Raw genomic sequence first — 19,463 nt, forward strand, 5'->3', positions numbered from 1 at the left:
ATAAACTTTTCTCCTGGAAACTAAGTAAATGACACATTATCTCTAATATTTGCAGCGCTCTGCACTGAGTTGATGTGCAGTTAAAAGATGTCAGGAACTTTTTTTTTTTTTGTCTTTTGGTAATAGCTCTTTAAAAATGAATGGTTGTATGTTAGCAGAAGCGATGTATGATATTTCCACACGGGAAGCTGCTTTTAATCAGCTGCATGTGTCATATTAATTACACGTCACATTATTTATTCAGTGGTGTTAATATTCACTTTTACCATCCTTTCCTTTGCCCCTGGCTTAGTTCTGGAGGACTGATGATGGAACGCCACGTCTCTAACTCTGTGCTTAGCGAGGGCCTGAAACTTTGATTAATATTTGAACCTGACAAGCTTAATTACATTAAAGCCTTGCTGGGTGAGTGTGTGATTAACGGCCTTTGGAATAATTGTATTAACATTAAAGAGAGATTTTACCCTCTGATTAACCTCAGACCAGGGAATCCACCCCGGAGCTGTGGCATGCTGGGAAAATAGCTACAAAAATACCGTGCAGTAGAAAGTCCCGTGTCTGAGGCGGAATAAAGGGGCAGATGGAGAGGGTGTCAAAGCTACAAGAATAATGCTTCAAATTGGGCTGCTCCTGATTTTTCCACCCTCTACTCCTCCTCTTCTGGGGCTTCTTTCAGGGCTTGGATGAGGTGCTGGGCGCTTCTGCCAACTGGCAGCCGCCTGCGACCATGACCACACTCTGCTGCTTTGTGTTGAGCTTGGAACGGGACGCTGAAGGTGGTGCTGAGGTTAAAAGGTTAAGAGAGGAGGATGTGCGCTCTGATCCTGCCTTCTGGGAGACATATTTACATGGTATTAATATTGCACTTTAACCCTCCTGGTCCCAAATGGTAAAATGGGCCAGGACATATGCCATAGAGGAGCTAATTCACCATTATTTACACATTCAGCTTTTAAAAATAGTCTCCATATGTCTGACATATTAGCAGTTTTTTCTAGTAACGTAAGAAGTGTCGCTACTATTGAGTTCAGAAGGTAGATTACACTGTATTTTAATGAAATGTGTTTTAAATATAACTAACACACACACACACACACACACACACACACACATTCCCCATGTTTGAGCCACAAGCTGCACTGTGGAATTCATTTCCTCTCTTAAAACTTCTGTGTCCAATGCTAAAGCTCTCCCTGAAACTTTTCTTCAGGAAATTAAGAGATTCTAATGAAAAATAAATAATCACAGCTTCACTGAGAATTTATAATAAAGTAAAAAAAGAAAGAATGGTTTCCTCTAGCCAGACTGTCACTACACATTAATCTCCCTCCCAAATATACAAGGTAGGAACATATTAACTTTGTTGTTGTGATTACAGTTTTTAATCAATATACATTCATTCATTCATTCATTCATTATCTGTAAGCGTTTATCCAGTTCAGGATCACGGTGGGTCCAGAGCCTACCTGGAATCATTGGGCACAAGGCAGGAATACACCCTGGAGGGGGCGCCAGTCCTTCACAGGGCAACACACACTCACACATTCACTCAGACACTCGCACCTATTGACACTTTTGAGTCGCCAATCCACCTACCAACGCGTGTTTTTGGACTGTGGGAGGAAACCGAAGCATCTGGAGGAAACCCACGCGGACACAGGGAGAACACACTACACTCCTCACAGACAGTTACCCGGAGGAAACCCACGCAGACACAGGGAGAACACACCACACTCCTCACAGACAGTCACCCGGAGGAAACCCACGCAGACACAGGGAGAACACACCACACTCTTCACAGACAGTCACCCGGAGGAAACCCACGCAGACACAGGGAGAACACACCACACTCCTCACAGACAGTCACCCGGAGGAAACCCACGCAGACACAGGGAGAACACACCACACTCTTCACAGAGTCACCCGGAGGAAACCCACGCAGACACAGGGAGAACACACCACACTCCTCACAGACAGTCACCCGGAGGAAACCCACGCAGACACAGGGAGAACACACCACACTCCTCACAGACAGTCACCCGGAGCAGGATTTTTTAAATAATTTGACTGCCTTAATATTCTACTCTACATTTCTTATCTGTTTATTTTAAAGAAGAAAAACTGCAATGCTACCACACTCTGGTTGAGACCCTTTGTAAGATACAGTACAAAGTGCAGCTGGAGGTAATTTCCAAGCCCCATGTCAACTTTTTTAATGTCTTTATTGTGAGTAAGTGAGTGATATCACTGTCTCTGACGGCATCCACCGAAACTGACTGAAATGCCCATCTCTGTCTTTACGAGAAGCCATTCAGGAGGCGCTGTATTTCTCCTTCTGAATGCATACACAGCCCCAAGCCAATGTTCCAAACCCTCCGGACCCCCGAGGGGCCCGCCGTGGTTGTGGTTATGGGCTCCGTTGTTGTCTTTCAACAGATATGTCACTGCTTTGTTCTCACGTAGTGTAAAAACACATCTGATTGGTCGAAGCATATTTGAACCGGTGCCAGGGAAGTGAAGTCATCTGGCCTCCAGCATTAAACGCAGACTTGGAATTTGAACGCATCGTATCTTTTAACAAGACAATAATATCACTTCTGACAGCTGGTGAAATGTGTCAGCGTGTTATATTTGGGTGTTTTGATGTGGTCTGGAAGGATTTAAAAGGAAAGCGAAGCAGGAAAACAAGCTGCGTTGCCCTTGTTGTCTCTGTGCTCTCAGGCTACAAGTGAAGGGAACATATTCTGCGTTTGGAACTAAACCAAAGCAGGCACTCCAGTAAACGTCTTTTCAACTTTCATTGAAATCAACGGCTAAATGTTTACTGGGATATTTAGAATGTGCAAACATGAGTATGAATAATTATGTAAAATACAGTATTCTGAGTGACAGAAATTGAACAAAAATTGTTTACAATAAATACTGATTTTTTATTTTACTTGTAAAGGCTTCTGGCTTATTTCCTGTGAATTACATTATGAGATATAAATCTGGGAGGTCCTCGGGTTACGTCAGTCCCGAGTTACGATGTTTTGTGGTTACGACACATCTCCCATTTACTGTATACCCAGTAAACATTTAGCCGTTGATTCAACGTTAAATTAACGTAATGACTGCCGTCTAATCAACGTTGTCTTAAGATTGAAAATGAACGTTGAAAAGACGTCCAAACACAGACATTGAAAAGACGACTATTAGACGTATTTTGGACGTCCATTGACGTTATTAATTGGTCCCGAAATAAATTACTTGTATAAAACGCGTTTTGGACGTCCACTGACGTTATCGATTGGTCACCACTTAACTAACTTATTAAGATGGATTTTGGACGTCCATTGACGTTTAAAATATGTCCTTGACGGACAGACTACTTTTAGACCTATTTTGAACGTCCAGGGACACTCCTTGTTTACTGGGCAAACCCTTGTTTCGACGTAAGTGGTTTTGCGTCGTAAATGTCGTAACGCAAACTTCGTGTTTGGTGTGTGTGGCGGAAGAATACACGGTTTTCAGTTTAAGATCCCTTCAAATCGTTCACCTTTTTCCCACAACAGGGTCACACCAGAGCCGTCAGCAATGGCTCACCTCTGGTGTTGAGGGTTGGACGTCCAGCCCTGCTTGTTTGTATTAAGTGCACGTTTTGAAAACAGCGGCTTGTACCACAAGGCCTTATTGACCTACCTGTGAAACACACTCGTGCCATTGTGCCACACTCAGAATGGAGCTGTTGTGCTGTGTTGCTCTCTGACTGACTCACTGTTTTTACTCTCACCCCCTTTAAGAGAGGGAGAATTGATCACTCCTCTTTAAGCGAATGAGGGTGGCTGTGTTTCCTCTTTGAGTGAGGTTTCTTTCAGGCATTGTTCTGGACAGAGAAAGCTCTTTTTAGGGGACGCCTGGAGTCCAAATACAGAGCAACACGGAGATTTTCTCTCAAATAAAAAACATATGGTAGTGAGACTAAATTTAGTGCTGAATCTGATTAAGGAAACCTACTTGCACTGAGAGGAATTGTATTCAGAGCTGAGCATTCAGCTGAGGTTTTGGCTTTCAGGTGTGGATTACGGTTATAGAATAAGGCTCTAACAAAGCTCTAATAACTAACTCACCCTCATCATGTGCTTCTATGACAATGTTTTTCTTTTAATAACTGGGTCATGCACATAGCTGCTTTTATAGTTGTTATAATTTACTGTCAGTGGAACTACATGAACGTACTCAGGAAACAAAATGGGCTTATACTGTCATTGCACAGCCATCTGTGGGAGTGAATACACACACACACTGGTGCACTAGAGGTAGTGAGCATTCACACACTGCCTGGACAGTAGATGGGGGGGGTGGTAGGTGTCTTGCTCAAGGGCACTACAACAAGAACATTGAAGGAGGAGACAGCACTGTTCCAATGTTTACATTAATATTGTGCCCATGGAGTGTAACGCTGAAGGCTATTATTTTGATTCAAGCATTTCTATTGGCTCACTGATGCACATACTAAAGAAAAAAATGTACAAGGCCACAATAGACTCAGGGTTTGAATGATATGCAAAGGAGAATGTATCAGTTTGAACCCTAAAAAATTCATTCATTCATTCATTATCTGTAACCACTTATCCAGTTCAGGGTCACGGTGGGTCCAGAGCCTACCTGGAATCATTGGGCGCAAGGCATGAATATACCCTGGAGGGGGCGCCAGTCCTTCACAGGGCAACACACACACACACACACACACACTCACACCTACGGACACTTTGGAGTCACCAATCCACCTACCAACGTGTGTTTTTGGACCGTGGGAGGAAACCAGAGCACCCAGAGGAAACCCACGCGGACACAGGGAGAACACACCAACTCCTCACAGACAGTCACCCGGAGGAAACCCACACGGACACAGGGAGAACACACCAACTCCTTACAGACAGTCACCCGGAGCGGGAATCGAACCCACAACCTCCAGGTCCCTGGAGCTGTGTGACTGCGACACCTACCTGCTGCACCACCATGCCGCCCACCCTAAAAATTTAGGGAAAAAATAAAAAAAATTCAAAAATGTAAAAAAAAAAAAAAAGACACTTGTTTGAAATGACCCTCATTTTTGTCCAAGGCATTTGCGTCTATTAATTTCTCGCTTTGATCCTACAGTCACTGTTAACCCTGAAACGGCTTCAATCCTGAAGCTATAACTGAAATGGAAATGAATACGTCAGAGGCCTTGGTGACCATTAAGAAACCGGACCTGGTTTTCTAATCAGTAGTTTTGTGTCCTGGCCAAATTACAGCCCCATGTTAATGGCCTGTGAAAGGTACAGCTGGACTGAAGTCAGTGAGGTTTCATACTGTGCTCAATGCTATGGCAGATTTAATATTTAGCTATTTTAATATGTAGTGCACTTAAGTGGTCTCTTTGGTGCATTAGTGCCTCTCAATGGCTCTCCGCAACAGCTTAACCCCTGAGCTAACCTGACACGTTAATGAGAGTTTTCCAGCGTGTGTGTGTGTGTGTGTGTGTGTGTGTGTGTGTGTGTGTGATTTGTTGCTGTAAGTGAAGCAGATTGTGCCAAGTCCAACCTCAACTAGCTCCATTCCAATTTATAACAGTATTACACACATATTCTCAATGGCACAAGCTGTGTGTGTGTGTGTGTGTGTGTGTGTGTGTGTGTGTCACTGTGTTAGTTTTAGGGGTTAACATTAGGGTTAAATTAAAGATATTAAATAAGGGGGGTGGGGGCAGGCTTAGATTTTTGACTGGCCTCATAACGTGACGTAAAAACAAGTGTGTGTAAACATGTATCAAAGTTCGGGGTGTGTGTATGTATGTGGCTGCTTATGACGCACACGTTACCCTCAGGGCTAGATGTGCTCGGTCGTGGGAAAGGGATGGGGTTGGTTTGGGGTGGGTGTGTCTAGATGGAGGGGTTTCGGGTCTGTGGGTCCGGTCTGTGAACAGCTGTACAGCACGCCCTGTGGCTCAGCTGCACACACACACACACACTCAGAAACCTCACCTCGCCATCGCTAAAGCATGTGAGTACGGCAGACTACACAGCCTCGCACAGTAGGAAGCAGATCTGGGTTTGAGGTCTCACTTAGAACCCATATTTCTACTGTGTATTTTCAGTCAGGGTGTATAAGGTAACAGGCGTGATGCGCAGCACATGTGAAACAGACCACAGCTGGAGCAATCGGCCTCACTGTGGAGGGCATGTGGCCTCAGACCAGACACTTAGAGAGCACAGCTAAATCGGGCTTGTCTCTCTGATTTTTAACCCCTTAATTGCAGTGATAGCTATAACTTATGTGTTGGGTATAAAATATAGGCAGCTACTGTAGATATGAGGCAATCTTTGAATATTGACAAAAGCTTATTTCTTTATCAGCTAAGCAGTGAAATAACACTGAGTATCCTCTAGAGCCGCTAGCAGAGTTTAGCATCCTCAGAACCATAGAAATCCTCAGTGACACTCTTGTAGAGGACCAAGCTGGGGCCAAAAACCCTCATGCTTTGAGCGATGGAGCAGTGGAGCATTCTCTATCCCTTGGGATGAGTAGGAGTGGAGATTGTGCCCCAGAACTAATCATCCATCATCAGTACATGACCTCAAAATGGCGTCTGTAGGAACGTCAACGGTGATTAAAAGTTATTACTGCAGTAAATGGATAAGGAAAATGTCCACAAACCTTTGATAAACGAGATTTCCCCTAAGAGATCTGGATGTGGATGGGGCGCTATTGTGTCGTGGGGCCAGTCAGCGAATGCTGAGCTAAGCATGTGCTGCCTTAGCAAAACAGCCCCAGTGCGAGTGGACCAGGGGTCCCCTTCACAGACGCTGTGTTTAACGAGATTGCTCACATGAACAGTTCCTACTAGAGACAAATGCTCTTGAAAAATCCGTCCATAAAATGTTTCAAACATATCAAGTGGCTGACATCTGGATAAATGTTTGAGAGTGAGGCCTGAAAGCCCAGACGGCTGGCCCATCGCTTACTTTGATTAAGAAAACAAATCCACATCTCCGGCTCTCGTTTGATTTATTTTTGAATACCTGGTAAACCAGAGATCCCAGAGAGAGGAGTGGGTTTTGAATCACTGCATAAAGAGGAAGCTCCAAAGCCGTCTCTTCCACTTGGAGCCCATCATCCGCCATAAATCTCTTGCTGCGCTCATTGTTTAGCTGTTATTATCAGATCATGCTTTATTCCTGCTGCTTGGCACAGTTAAAATCATTCCAGAGGTGCAGCTCTACCCTGCAATTCAGCTTCACGTTCCTGACATCCGGAAAGCTGTGGGAATCTGGAATGAGTTGGAGCTAGGAAAATTCAGGGAACAGCATGGGAAAGAACAGAGTCACAGGAGGCTTTATCGTACCTGATCTGATGTTCCTTAAAGCTGTAGCTCAGCTGGGCCTGGTAGTTATACCACTGCCATTGTCTATAGGTAAGAGAAGTAGGCTTGGGACCTAAGGGTCGCCAGTTCAATCCACTCAACCTGCAGGACAATTGCTGTAGGCAGAGTGAAGGAACAGCAGTGTCTCCTGCCTCCACATCCGTGGCTGAAATGCCTTTGAGCAAGGAACCTAACCCCCAACTATTCCCTGGATGCTGGGAATGCCGCCCGCTGCTTGGGGTGTGTGTTTGCTCGCTGCCCCTAGTGGCCAGGGAAGTGTGTCCCGAGTGGCACATTTTTCGGCCCTCTGGAAAACAAAGCGACCCCCCCCCCACCCCCACCCTCTGGCAAAGGCAAAGGTAGGGGCACTTAAAATTATGGTTAGCCACGAAACAATGGCACTGCAGAAAAAAGAAAACCGCTGCATTAGTGTGTGTGTGTGTGTGTGTGTGTGTGTCGGGGTGCACAATTTCATTGTACATTGTATAGTGACATTGGGCGGCACAGTGGTGCAGCAGGTAGGTGTCGCAGTCACACAGCTCCAGGGGCCTAGAGGTTGTGGGTTCGATTCCCGCTCCGGGTGACTGTCTGTGAGGAGTGTGGTGTGTTCTCCCTGTGTCTGCGTGGGTTTCCTCCGGGTGACTGTCTGTGAGGAGTGTGGTGTGTTCTCCCTGTGTCTGCGTGGGTTTCCTCCGGGTGACTGTCTGTGAGGAGTGTGGTGTGTTCTCCCTGTGTCTGCATGGGTTTCCTCCGGGTGCTCCGGTTTCCTCCCACAGTCCAAAAAACACACGTTGGTAGGTGGATTGGCGACTCAAAAGTGTCCGTACGTGTAGGCGTGTGTGTGTGTGCTGCCCTGTGAAGGACTGGCGCCCCCTCCAGGGTGTATTCCCACCTTGCGCCCAATGATTCCAGGTAGGCTCTGGACCCACCGCAACCCTGAACTGGATAAGGGTTACAGATAATGAATGAATTGTATAGTGACATAGTACAGTTACATTTTACTCCCCAAGACAGAACAGCACAGTATAACATAGTCAATAAGAATAGAGGGCATTTCCATGTCATTAGACTTGACATCCCTTTTAAAAACCTGTTTAACTGATTTTAAATTAGATATAGACAAAACGATGAATTAAAAAATAAAATGCAAGTAAAACATGGCAGGTATTGCCCAACCATTTAAATTATGATTGCAGTAAAAAATAAAGTATATTTAGCTATTTACACAGATTAATATGTGATGGTAATAAAATAATACACTGAAACCTAATGTAAATCAAGAAGCAGGACTGTAATATCACACTGGGTCTGAATGAAGGCAGAAGAAAAACGATGGCAGAGATGAGGAGAGGTCATGTCCGGGTAAGGATTAGTCCCAGACTCCCTGAGGTATTCTTACAGAGGAAATGGCAGCTAAACCCTGGTTATCTCTAATTGAGGATAAATCTGTGTGGGGCCATGACTCACTGAGCTGATTGTACACTGCCTTGCTCCACTAGCTGCTAATAACTTGTGCACACAGTGTTTCAGCAGCACTGCCCTAATGATCTCGGCTACTGTGGCGCCTTGTCTTTCTTTCTGCTCGGTGCTGTGGTAAATGCATTGCGTGACGTACTTTGATGAAAGACCATTTCTCACATAATCACTGATAACTAAGCTAATGGGAACGTATCTAGAACAGGATGCTTAGTGCTTAGACTCCCAAGGCCATAGAGTAAATCTTGAAATAACAGACAGTGGGTTCAATACTTTGTGTAAGGTGTGTTCCCTGAGTTTTATTCTGCTTTGATTTAATCTGTTTTTTCTGTGCGCAGGTGAGCTTTCCCTGCCTGCACACTTCAGTCCGTATGCTGGCGGTCAGTCCCTGGGGTCAGAGAGCAGGGAGGACGCATTTGCTCAGCTGGAGCTGCGCACACTGGAGCAGGCTCTGCTGGCCACCTGCGTGGGAAGTATCTCCGAACTCAGTAAGTTGCACTCAGTGTCCAGAACAGCCCCTTACATACTATTCCCTACATCACTCACTATATAGTGCACTATAATGTGGAACTGAATACAGGAGGGTAGTGAATGGTTATAGACACTACTTCATGGGTTTGTGCATTATGGTATGGCGGCAGATCCTGTTGCAGCAAGCCGCCAGTCGACTATAACCATAGAGTCTCGCTGGCTGAGGGTTACTGTATGTTCTGAAGGTTACAAGCTCTGTGTTACCTGCAGTGTATTATGGAAATCCACTATCTGCTAGGGTACATCGGTTATACACTACTTATACATTTTTATGCACTAGGTTTTTGGACACCACTAGATAATGGCAAAAAAACCCAAATTTCTGGACACAGCCAGTGTTTTATGTGGCGATATTTACTCTTTTTTTCAGTGCCGTTTAAAGAGAGGCTGGCTTTGTGTCCACAGTGTCATTGATTCTCTGGGCTCACTTAGGAAGCCTGTTTGAGAAGGTGTGGCTGTGTTGGCAGTTTGTTTACTTTACAGTTCACCACTGGAGCGGTGAAACACCTCCCGCCCTCCTTGGGGGGGTCTCTAACACTCCTGCAGTTGTGCTCCTGCTACAAGAGCATCGTCTGTTTGCTCCCGAGGTGAAAAAACCAACTCCTTTGTGCGTTGTGACTGTGAAATAACACTCCAGCTCAGAGCAATGGAAATGAAAAGCAAGCCTTTGTTGGACACTGAATGGGGATTATTCATCCAGGTTTGTTTTGCTGTTCCTGATTGCAGTGTAAGTAATTGCTCTCGTGTGCAGTTAGCCTCAAGGCTCATGGCTTTCAGATTATAGACCCCTACTTTAATACCTGACCAAACTGTTACCCCCTGCCCCCACCCTCCAGTCAAATGCAATGTAGTCCATCATTTAATCAATGTCATTCAATCTCTGTTAGATCAGTGTCAGTCAGCCTCATCTCTTTTTCTGTTGCTATGTGGACTACACCATTACAATCTATGCCCAAACATTTGTGGACACTTCTTATTATAAATGAGTTACTACTACCTTCTTTAAGGTGTACACCAGTGGCGGATGCTGGTCTAACTGCGATAGAAGTCAGAAAGAGTGATAGAAGTCAGTCTCCAAACACAAGCAGCTACAAAAACACCACCAGAAATAGAGGCTCGATTTGTCGCTAGTCGTTTTTAACAAAGAAAATGTCGCTAAGAGGATTAAGAAAGTCTCCGGTTCAACTCAGAACAGAATGAAAATGTAATGCTCCCACGGATCTTTACACCAAAGGATCGCTGATTCGCTCATTTCGCTGTCAATCAAAAAGGGATTCAGCCTCAGACAGATCATCCAATCATCATGCAGAAGCTGAGCGTCCGGGCCAGCCGAGGCCAGCCCACTGCCCCGTAGACCCACAGAGACGCTTAGCGTCCGATGGGCGGGACAAAGCCCAGCATTTATCCAATGGCTCGTCTCATTTCGCTGCATTTCGCTGCTTCGCTATTGAACTCTGTAGACGCTCAGCGTCCTCACTGTTTAAAGCACCGTGAAGCTGCGGGAATGATTGAGAGGAAAGCCGCGTCTTTACCAGTGATAAGAAGCTGATTCTGAACAAAAGTTGAGCGCGTTGTAGTGCATATTTATTCAATGACATGTACACACAACAGTATATATTTGATCACTTATTTTTTGACATTTTAGGGGAAGCTGAGCTTCCCTTGCAGTCTTAGAGCCTCTGGTGTACACACTGGACATAGATATTTAGCTGTGCCCACCCAGCTTCTGAAATCTCAATAGAAATCCATACAGTGAAATAGGACACTTAGAAGCTGTTACCTCTGAGCCTCAAATACGCTGCCAGCCTTCAACTGTGGAGCAGCAAAACTGCATCTTCTATCTATATCCTCTGCTCCTCCTCCTGGCTCCAGATTCTCTAATGATAAACACAGGCCCTGACAAGAGTATCTTCTGGCTTCCTTTGCTGTATCTTTTCCTCATCCCCTTCCATCTTCCTCCAAGTCCTCCTCCTCCACCAGGGAATAACAGAAGCCTGGATTTCTACCTGAGCTGGGAAGTGACCCTGGCAGTGTTGATATAAGATTCCGCAGTGGAGCATACACTTCAGGGGCCGTATATTTGAGCAGTTTGGACTCCGCTCACATCTCCCCCTATTGCAGGAGCTGTAGAAAGATGTGCCATTGTCAGCAGATTTTAAAATACAGAGGCACAGCTGTTGGGAATCTGCTGTTGTCGTTTGATGAGATATTCCTTGAAGAGCAGATGGTTACTGTGTTATATCAGCAGAGTATTGTAATAATAGGGTCATTGGGAGGAAGTGTCAGGTATCTGCTTTCTATGAATATCTATCTGTAAAGTGCTCAGCTCGTATTGTGTCTAAAGTTATTGGAAAATATCTTTATCAGCTGCAAATGTGCAGATTTCTCAGAACACTAGACTTTATTTCAGAGCATTGCTTGGACACAGAAGTTGTGTTGGCATTCTGTAGTCAGCTTTATGTATGTAATGTTTAATCCTGATTTCTCTATGAGAGATTTGAATGGAGTTTTTGAATACGACATCCTGTGGTAAACAAAATGGTTCTGATCCTCATGTGTTTTGTCGGCTCTATACTTTTTTTTTCAGTATGTGTAATTGGTTCCTTTGTATTCTTTGGCGAGTGAGTGAGTGAGTGAGTGAGTGAGTAAAAAAGAGAGTGATAGATAGAGAGAAAAAAGAGAGTGATAGATAGAGAGAAAAAAGAGAGTGATAGATAGAGAGAAAAAAGAGAGAGATAGATAGAGAGAAAAAGGGAGAGTGATAGATAGATAGAAAAAGGGAGTGATAGATAGATAGAAAAAGGGAGAGTGATAGATAGATAGATAGATAGATAGATAGATAGATAGATAGATAGATAGATAGAAAAAGGGAGAGAGATAGATAGATAGATAGATAGATAGATAGATAGATAGAAAAAGGGAGAGAGATAGATAGATAGATAGAAAAATGGAGAGTGATAGATAGATAGATAGAAAAATGGAGAGTGATAGATAGATAGATAGAAAAAGAGAGACTGATAGATAGATAGAAAAAGGTAGAGTGATAGATAGAGAGAGAGACAGAGAGAAAAGAGAGTGATAGATAGATAGATAGATAGATAGATAGAAAAAGGGAGAGATAGATAGATACATAGATAGATAGAAAATGGAGAGTGATAGATTGATAGAGAGAGAGAAAAAAAGAGAGTGATAGATAGAAAAAGAGGGAGTGATAGAGAGAATAAGAGAGAGTGATAGAGAGAATAAGAGAGAGTGATAGATAGAGAGAGAGAAAAAGAGAGAGTGATAGATAGATAGATACATAGATAGATAGATAGATAGGAAAAGAGAGTGATAGATAGATAGATAGATAGATAGATAGAAAATGGAGAGTGATAGATTGATAGAGAGAGAGAAAAAAGAGAGTGATAGATAGAAAAAGAGAGAGTGATAGAGAGAATAAGAGAGAGTGATAGATAGAGAGAGAGAAAAAGAGAGAGAGAGATAGATAGATAGAAAATGGAGAGTGATAGATTGATAGAGAGAAAAAAAGAGTGATAGATAGAAAAAGGGAGAGTGATAGAGAGAATAAGAGAGAGTGATAGAGAGAGAGAGAGAAAAAGAGAGAGTGATGATAGATAGATAGATAGATAGATAGATAGATAGATAGATAGAAAAAGAGAGAGTGATAGATAGAGAGAGAGAGAGAGAGAGAGACAGAAAAGAGAGTGATAGATAGATAGATAGATAGATAGATAGATAGATAGATAGATAGATAGATAGAAAATGGAGAGTGATAGATTGATAGAGAGAGAAAAAAAGAGTGATAGATAGAAAGAGAGAGTGATAGATAGATAGACAGATAGATAGATAGATAGATAGATAGAAAAAGAGTGATAGATAGATAGATAGATAGAGAGAAAAAGAGTGATAGATAGATAAATAAATAGATAGATAGAGAGAGAGAAAAAAGAGAGAGATAGATAGATAGATAGAGATAGATAGATAGAGAGTAAAAGAGTGATAGATAGATAGATAGATAGATAGATAGATAGATAGATAGATAGATAGATAGATAGATAGAGAGAAAAAGAGTGATAGATAGATAGCTAGATAGACAGATAGATAAATAGATAGATAGATAGGTAGATAGATAGAAAAAGGGAGAGAGAGATAGATAGACAGATAGATAGATAGATAGATAGAGAGAAAGAGTGATCGATATATAGATAGAAAAAGAGTGATAGATAGATAGATAGATAGATAGATAGATAGATAGAAAAAAGAGTGATAGATAGATAGATAGATAGATAGAGAGTAAAAGAGTGATAGATTTTTCCTCTTTGGCTCCACCTACAGTTGTAGACTGTAAACTTGGCACAGCTTCCTGGTTTGTGTGGGGTACTTTTGGTGAGGTTCCTTGATGTTAAGTCAGTGGTTTTAGCTCAAATGTTGCAAAAACATAAATATTTCAGCTACTAAGCTGCCTCATAATTTAAAAGATCCAATGGAATTCAGGGGAGGAACATTTAAGGCAATCCACAGCAGGTGCTAATCGTGTTATTTTTTTCCCCCCATTATCTTAGCTCTGTCCCAGATTCTAAGCATTCTGTACCTCCTCAGGTGACCTGGTGTCCCGGGCGATGCACCACATGCAGCGACTGGTCTCCGGGGGTCGATCTCTTAGTCCTGGACGTCCCGGTCACTCACAGCTCCTCTCCTGGTCTCCTGATGCCCTCCACACTCTTTACTACTTCCTCCGCAGTCCACAGATGGAATCTCTGGAGAACCCCAACCTGGAGCCCCCCAGGATGACCCTCAGCAAAGAGAGGTCAGAGAATTTACCTGTAGAGTTACTGAAACTTTGTTTTTGTTTAAGCAACTTCCTGAAATAGCATCTGCTGAATGTGCCATTAATAAAAATGACTGGGTGTTGAGCATCTTTTATGAGGTGAAATGGACCAGTCTCCATTAATTTCACTGGTACTGAGCAGGGACAGGATTTTCGTTCTTGGGAGTATAACGTATTTGTGAAGTTTGTATAAGTAAAGTTCTTCTCTTTCTTTCCCTCAAGGAATAAGTCTGTGGAAATTTCTGGGTTTATTCTTCGCTGTCTCTGCCAATGTATTTAACAGGTGTAATCAGAGTTTCACAGAGTACAGTACAGACAGTAGCTACTTTCCTGGCTGGCTTTAGGAGAAAGGAAACCATAGACGTTTCATAAACTATAAAATCAGCGCATTGCTCTGGATTCCTCAGGGACCCAGTGTTTGGCCGATGTCACAAGTTATTGAGCAGATCCTGAGCTCTATTTATTTGGCCCGCTTTGTGTTCTGCAAGAAGCATTAGGTGTGTTTAACCTTTATCCATCTCGGTTGTCGCTGACTATAGGAAAAAAAAGGAATCAACATCAATGGTGAAAGACTAAACCATCTGTGATTTGCAGATGACATTGTCATTACTGGGAAACAACAAAACAATTCGAAGAGAAGTTTAAACTAACTTGACCAGAAAGTGCAAAGACTTCAAATAAATTAATCAAAAAACATGTAGATGAAGAAACAACAAGTCAAAAATCCAGATCTGCTCTGAGCCAATCAAAGACGTCAACAGCTACACTTAGGCCAGGAAATCCCTAAGGGGCATACCGACAACCATGAGCTATCCCTACGATGAAGAGCAGCATGGAAGAGTCACTCAACCATCAGTTAAACCATCATTACCTACAATAACCCTCTGAGCCAAGACATGTAAAAGGTGAAGGTTTCTGTGGTTTGCGCATGTGGCCTGAAGAAATGACAGGCGATGGATGCTGAGTGTGGTGATATGGCATCCTTAAGACGTGAAAAGACCACTTGGATGCCAAGGAACCCAGTGGTCACACTCAATTAAAAAGAAATGTGCAGTGAACTGGATCGGGAAAGTCAAGCTTGTTCAGTGTGGGCATTGGACTCCGTCAGGGCTGTGCTTTATCTCCACTCCTGTTCCTGATATTCATGGACAGGGTGGCGCGGCATAGCCTGGGACAGGAGGGCTTCCGTCAAGGAGCTCAGGATGTGGCATCTCTGCTTTTTGCGGACGATGTTGTTCTTCTGGCTTCTTCACATGGAGGCCTCCAGCGTTCACTTGAGCAGTTTGCAACCAAGTGTGAAGCTGTCCGTATGCAGCACCTCCAAGTCTGAGGCCATGGTTATCTCTCGGAAGATGGCATGTTCCCTTCAGGTAAGGGGTGAGAACCTGCCCCAAGTGAAGGAGTTCAAGTATCTCTGGTTCTTGTTCACAAGTTATGGGAAGAGGGATAGTGAGAGTGACCGTAGGATAGGTGCAGCGTCTGCAGTGATGCGGTCACTGTACCGCACCATTGTGGTGAAGAGAGAGCTGAGCCATAAAGCAAAGCTCTCAATTTACCGGTCAGTCTACGTCCCCACTCTCACCTATGATCATGAGCTCTGGGTAATGGCAGAAAGAACAAGATCGTGGATACAAGCGGCCGAAATGAGTTTTCTCTGACGGGTTGCTGGGCGTACTCTCCGTGATTGGGTGAGAAGCTCAGTGATTAGGGAGGAGCTCGGAGTAGAGTCGCTGCTCCTTCACGTTGAGAGGAGTCAGTTGAGGTGGTTCGGGCATCTGATCAGGATGCCTCCTGGACGCTTCCCACTGGAGGTATACCAGGCACGTTCAACTGGAAGGAGGCCCTGGGGTAGACCCAGGACATGCTGGAGGGATTAAATCTCTCGGCTGGCCTGGGAACGCCTTGGGATCCCCCAGGAGGAATTGGTGGATGTTGCAAGGGACAGAAACAGCTGGGCTTCTTTGCTCGCCCTGTTGCCACCGCGACCCTGAAATGGAAAAGCGGAAAAGATGATGATGATGATGATGATGGATCGGGAAAGGAGCAGCTTGGAAGTGTTGCTGTGACCTGCATCTTGCATTGCAGACTATAGGCCAGATTATCGATTACGGATGAGAAAAACAAGCTGCATCAGCAACAGTGAATCTAAAGTTCAGTGTTAGAAGTTGGTTGCATTCTGTTTCTCATGATCCAAAGACTGACAAACTGCTCTAGCCTGACCGGACCATTGCCCTGAGAACACTAGCAACATTTTGTTTGTGTTTGCAAGTATCCTTTTTCTCAGTTAGGTCATCTTTACAGTTTCACGTCCTTTCTGACCCACAGTGTTGAGTTGTCTTCTCCTGTTTTTTCCTTTAAAATGTCCTTTGTGGAGCAGGTTTTACACAATATTAAACCAGAACAGCAAAACAAAACTGAAGACAGAGCTCAACATTGCAGGTGTGGCAGGACTTTATGGTCAGCAGGTGGTCAGACTCACTTCTGGCAGCCAGTATAATTACATCTCTTTCCACTGTTGACCCTGACAGACCTGTGGCAGACAGCATGTGTGATGGTGGAGGTTCTCTTTCAGAAAAACAATGTGTTCTGTTTATTTCCCTGTCACTTTCCTTGTTGTATCATTAATTTGGAAGCGGGGTGGAGCAGAGGTCACTCTGTGAGGGAGCTGAAGTGGTAAATAATGGAGGAGTGTGTGTTTTCTCCTGCAGGCCTTTCCCTCTGCTGCCTCCTCTGATGGAGTGGATGAGGGTTGCGATGATTCACGCTGAGCATCGCCGCAGTCTGTTAGTGGACAGTGATGATGTGAGGCAGACGGCTAGACTGCTGCTGCCTGGACTGGACTGTGAACCCCGGCAGCTGAAGTAAGAAAAACGTTTCTTTATATTGTCAACTTCCTGTTTTACAGAGTGGACCAATGAATGAAGGGACTAATAAAAATGACATAGGAGTACTTTTTATTTCAATAGTATGTCACACTTTTCACTGCTCATTGCTCACTAACAGCTCAACATCATCATAACATTTCACACACACACAAAAAGCCAACATTGTCCTAGGTTTTTAAGGTTTTATTAGGACGGTGACCATCATTCCCAATTCCCAGCTCAGGAAATATCTGCAAATGCCATTTCCAAACATTTCTTTCTGTTCTCTCTCCAATATTCCTCCTCGTTCTCAGACCGGAGTGCTGTTTCAGTTCTTTCAAGCGTTTGGACTCAAAAGCTGCGACGGATAAGTTCAACGTCGACCTAGGCTTCCGCATGCTTAACTGTGGACGCACGGATCTGATTGGTCAGGCCATTGAGCTGCTGGGTCCGGATGGAGTCAATACTATGGATGATCAGGTTAGAACCATTGCCAATAGCTCTTCCGTCTCAGTTCACTATATGCACTAACAGCCTGCTTAAATCCTGTATCCCATGTCTTGTAAAGCTTATATATCACCAATCATATTAGAAAACATATTCCAAGGTAATATCTGACCCTCTAAGACATGGTCAACCTGCAATTTGAGGAGAGCCAAAGGGCAGAGCCCTGGCCTTTGAATAGGCCACTTGGCTGCAGGGTTGTATCTATATAATAACCTCCTGTGTGTCTCTGGGGGTTTAGGGCATGACCCCTCTGATGTATGCGTGCTCCATGGGGGACGAGGCATTGGTGCACTTGCTCATCCATGCAGGAGCTAACCTGGATTTAGCGGTAAGGACTGAGAGGTTCAGAATGATTCACTCGTCACTGGAAGTTCACACCTTAACATTTTTTTGCTTCTTGCTGCAGATTCCAAACTGCTCTCCAAAGCACCCCTCTGTTCATCCTGACAGTCGCCACTGGGTGGCACTCACCTTCGCTGTGCTTTATGGCCATTTATCAGTGGTGCAGGTGAAATAAGTGCATCTCATCTCTTTCCGAACATATGCATAGTTTGTCTTTGTGTTTGTCAGTTTTTGCATAGCAACAAAGTGAGGGGTTGTTGGTCTTTGTCATTTCAGCTGCTGCTGGACATGGGGGCAGATGTGGAGGGACGTACCCTCAAGACTGGACATCAGGGGTCAGCAGAAACACCACTTCAGCTGGCATCTGCTGCAGGTATACATCACAATCACACAGATATGGACATCATCACATATAAACAGAAATGACAGCTACTGCTTGAAGATGTCTGCCATAAGCTGTGATTAGTTAGTTCTAAGTCTTGACTGTTGTATTTGTCTGTGTGTGTTTAGGGAACTATGAGATGGTCAGTCTGCTGTTGTCACGTGGTGCTGACCCCATGTTTCGGGCGCACAGCGGAAGCACTCTGACGTCATCGCTGTATGAAGACATGAACTGTTTCAGTCACGCTGCAGCACATGGACACAGGTAGAGTTTCTAACACTATTAGAGATGTAGCTTGAAACCCATATTAGTGTAGTGTGGTTGTATGGTTCCCCTGAGTGGGGCACTGAACCCCTGTCAATATGTATATATATCCAAGGTACCTTACTGCTGTGTTCTCCCACAGGAATGTATTAAGAAAGCTGCTGAGTCAGCCCTACAGGCTGCAGGAAGACGTGCTGTCTCTGGAGGAGATCCTGGCCGAGGGAGTGGAGGGGAGGCAACGTGAGGAGGTGAAGGACTCATCTCGATGTCTACCGTCTTCCCCCAGCGGACACCCAATCACGCACCTTTCCAAAGCTCAGAGCCGAGCCCTTCAGGAGGCCAGCCTCCACAGCGCTGAGCATGGATACCTGGACGTCACCATGGAGCTCAGAGCACTCGGTAAAAAAACTGACCTCGCACCGTCTCCAGCCACAGCTCTGTGCTTCTCCATGGCATTGTGCCTTTACGTAGCACTGTGGCTCGAGACATTTTCACTGTGGCATTACCAACCCACTCTTTGCTGTGGGTTACTTTACGGAGTGTACCCCTTTACAGCGATGCTTGCATGAAAATAATCGAATCATACGTTTCTGGCTGGAGAGCCAAACCCCCCAAACCCCGGTGCCTCACAGTCTTATAAGTTATTTCCATCACGGTGTCAATGCTCACCATTACCTAGAGGGTTGGAGCAGTGGATCTGGAGTTTCCTGAACTGATGCAGCCCCTTTCTGTATCCGAATGAGTTGGGTTGGCAGTAATCCAGAACTACTAATCCAACATGAGCAATTCAGTGCAATCAAATCCTCACAGCAATGTTCCGGAATCTAGTGTAAAGCCTTCCTAAAAGAGCAGAGGCATTTACTGCTACAAAGTAGAGAT

The 19,463-nt window shown here is 44.3% G+C and overlaps 1 protein-coding gene across 1 annotated transcript in view; it reads left to right on the forward strand.

Moving 5' to 3' along the window:
* The window catches only part of LOC136676967 (ankyrin repeat and BTB/POZ domain-containing protein 2-like), a 41,644-nt gene that overhangs the window by 18,678 nt on the left and 3,503 nt on the right, over positions 1-19,463 (forward strand). Inside the window, exons 2-10 of the mRNA XM_066654291.1 lie at positions 9,202-9,351; positions 13,997-14,204; positions 16,934-17,086; positions 17,404-17,569; positions 17,835-17,924; positions 18,003-18,104; positions 18,215-18,311; positions 18,449-18,584; positions 18,727-18,983. Of these exons, the coding sequence (XP_066510388.1) occupies positions 9,202-9,351; positions 13,997-14,204; positions 16,934-17,086; positions 17,404-17,569; positions 17,835-17,924; positions 18,003-18,104; positions 18,215-18,311; positions 18,449-18,584; positions 18,727-18,983 (1,359 nt within the window). The remainder of the gene's footprint in view (positions 1-9,201; positions 9,352-13,996; positions 14,205-16,933; positions 17,087-17,403; positions 17,570-17,834; positions 17,925-18,002; positions 18,105-18,214; positions 18,312-18,448; positions 18,585-18,726; positions 18,984-19,463) is intronic.

The sequence above is a fragment of the Hoplias malabaricus genome, chromosome X2 (assembly GCF_029633855.1).
Source record: "Hoplias malabaricus isolate fHopMal1 chromosome X2, fHopMal1.hap1, whole genome shotgun sequence".
Lineage (NCBI taxonomy): Eukaryota > Metazoa > Chordata > Actinopteri > Characiformes > Erythrinidae > Hoplias > Hoplias malabaricus.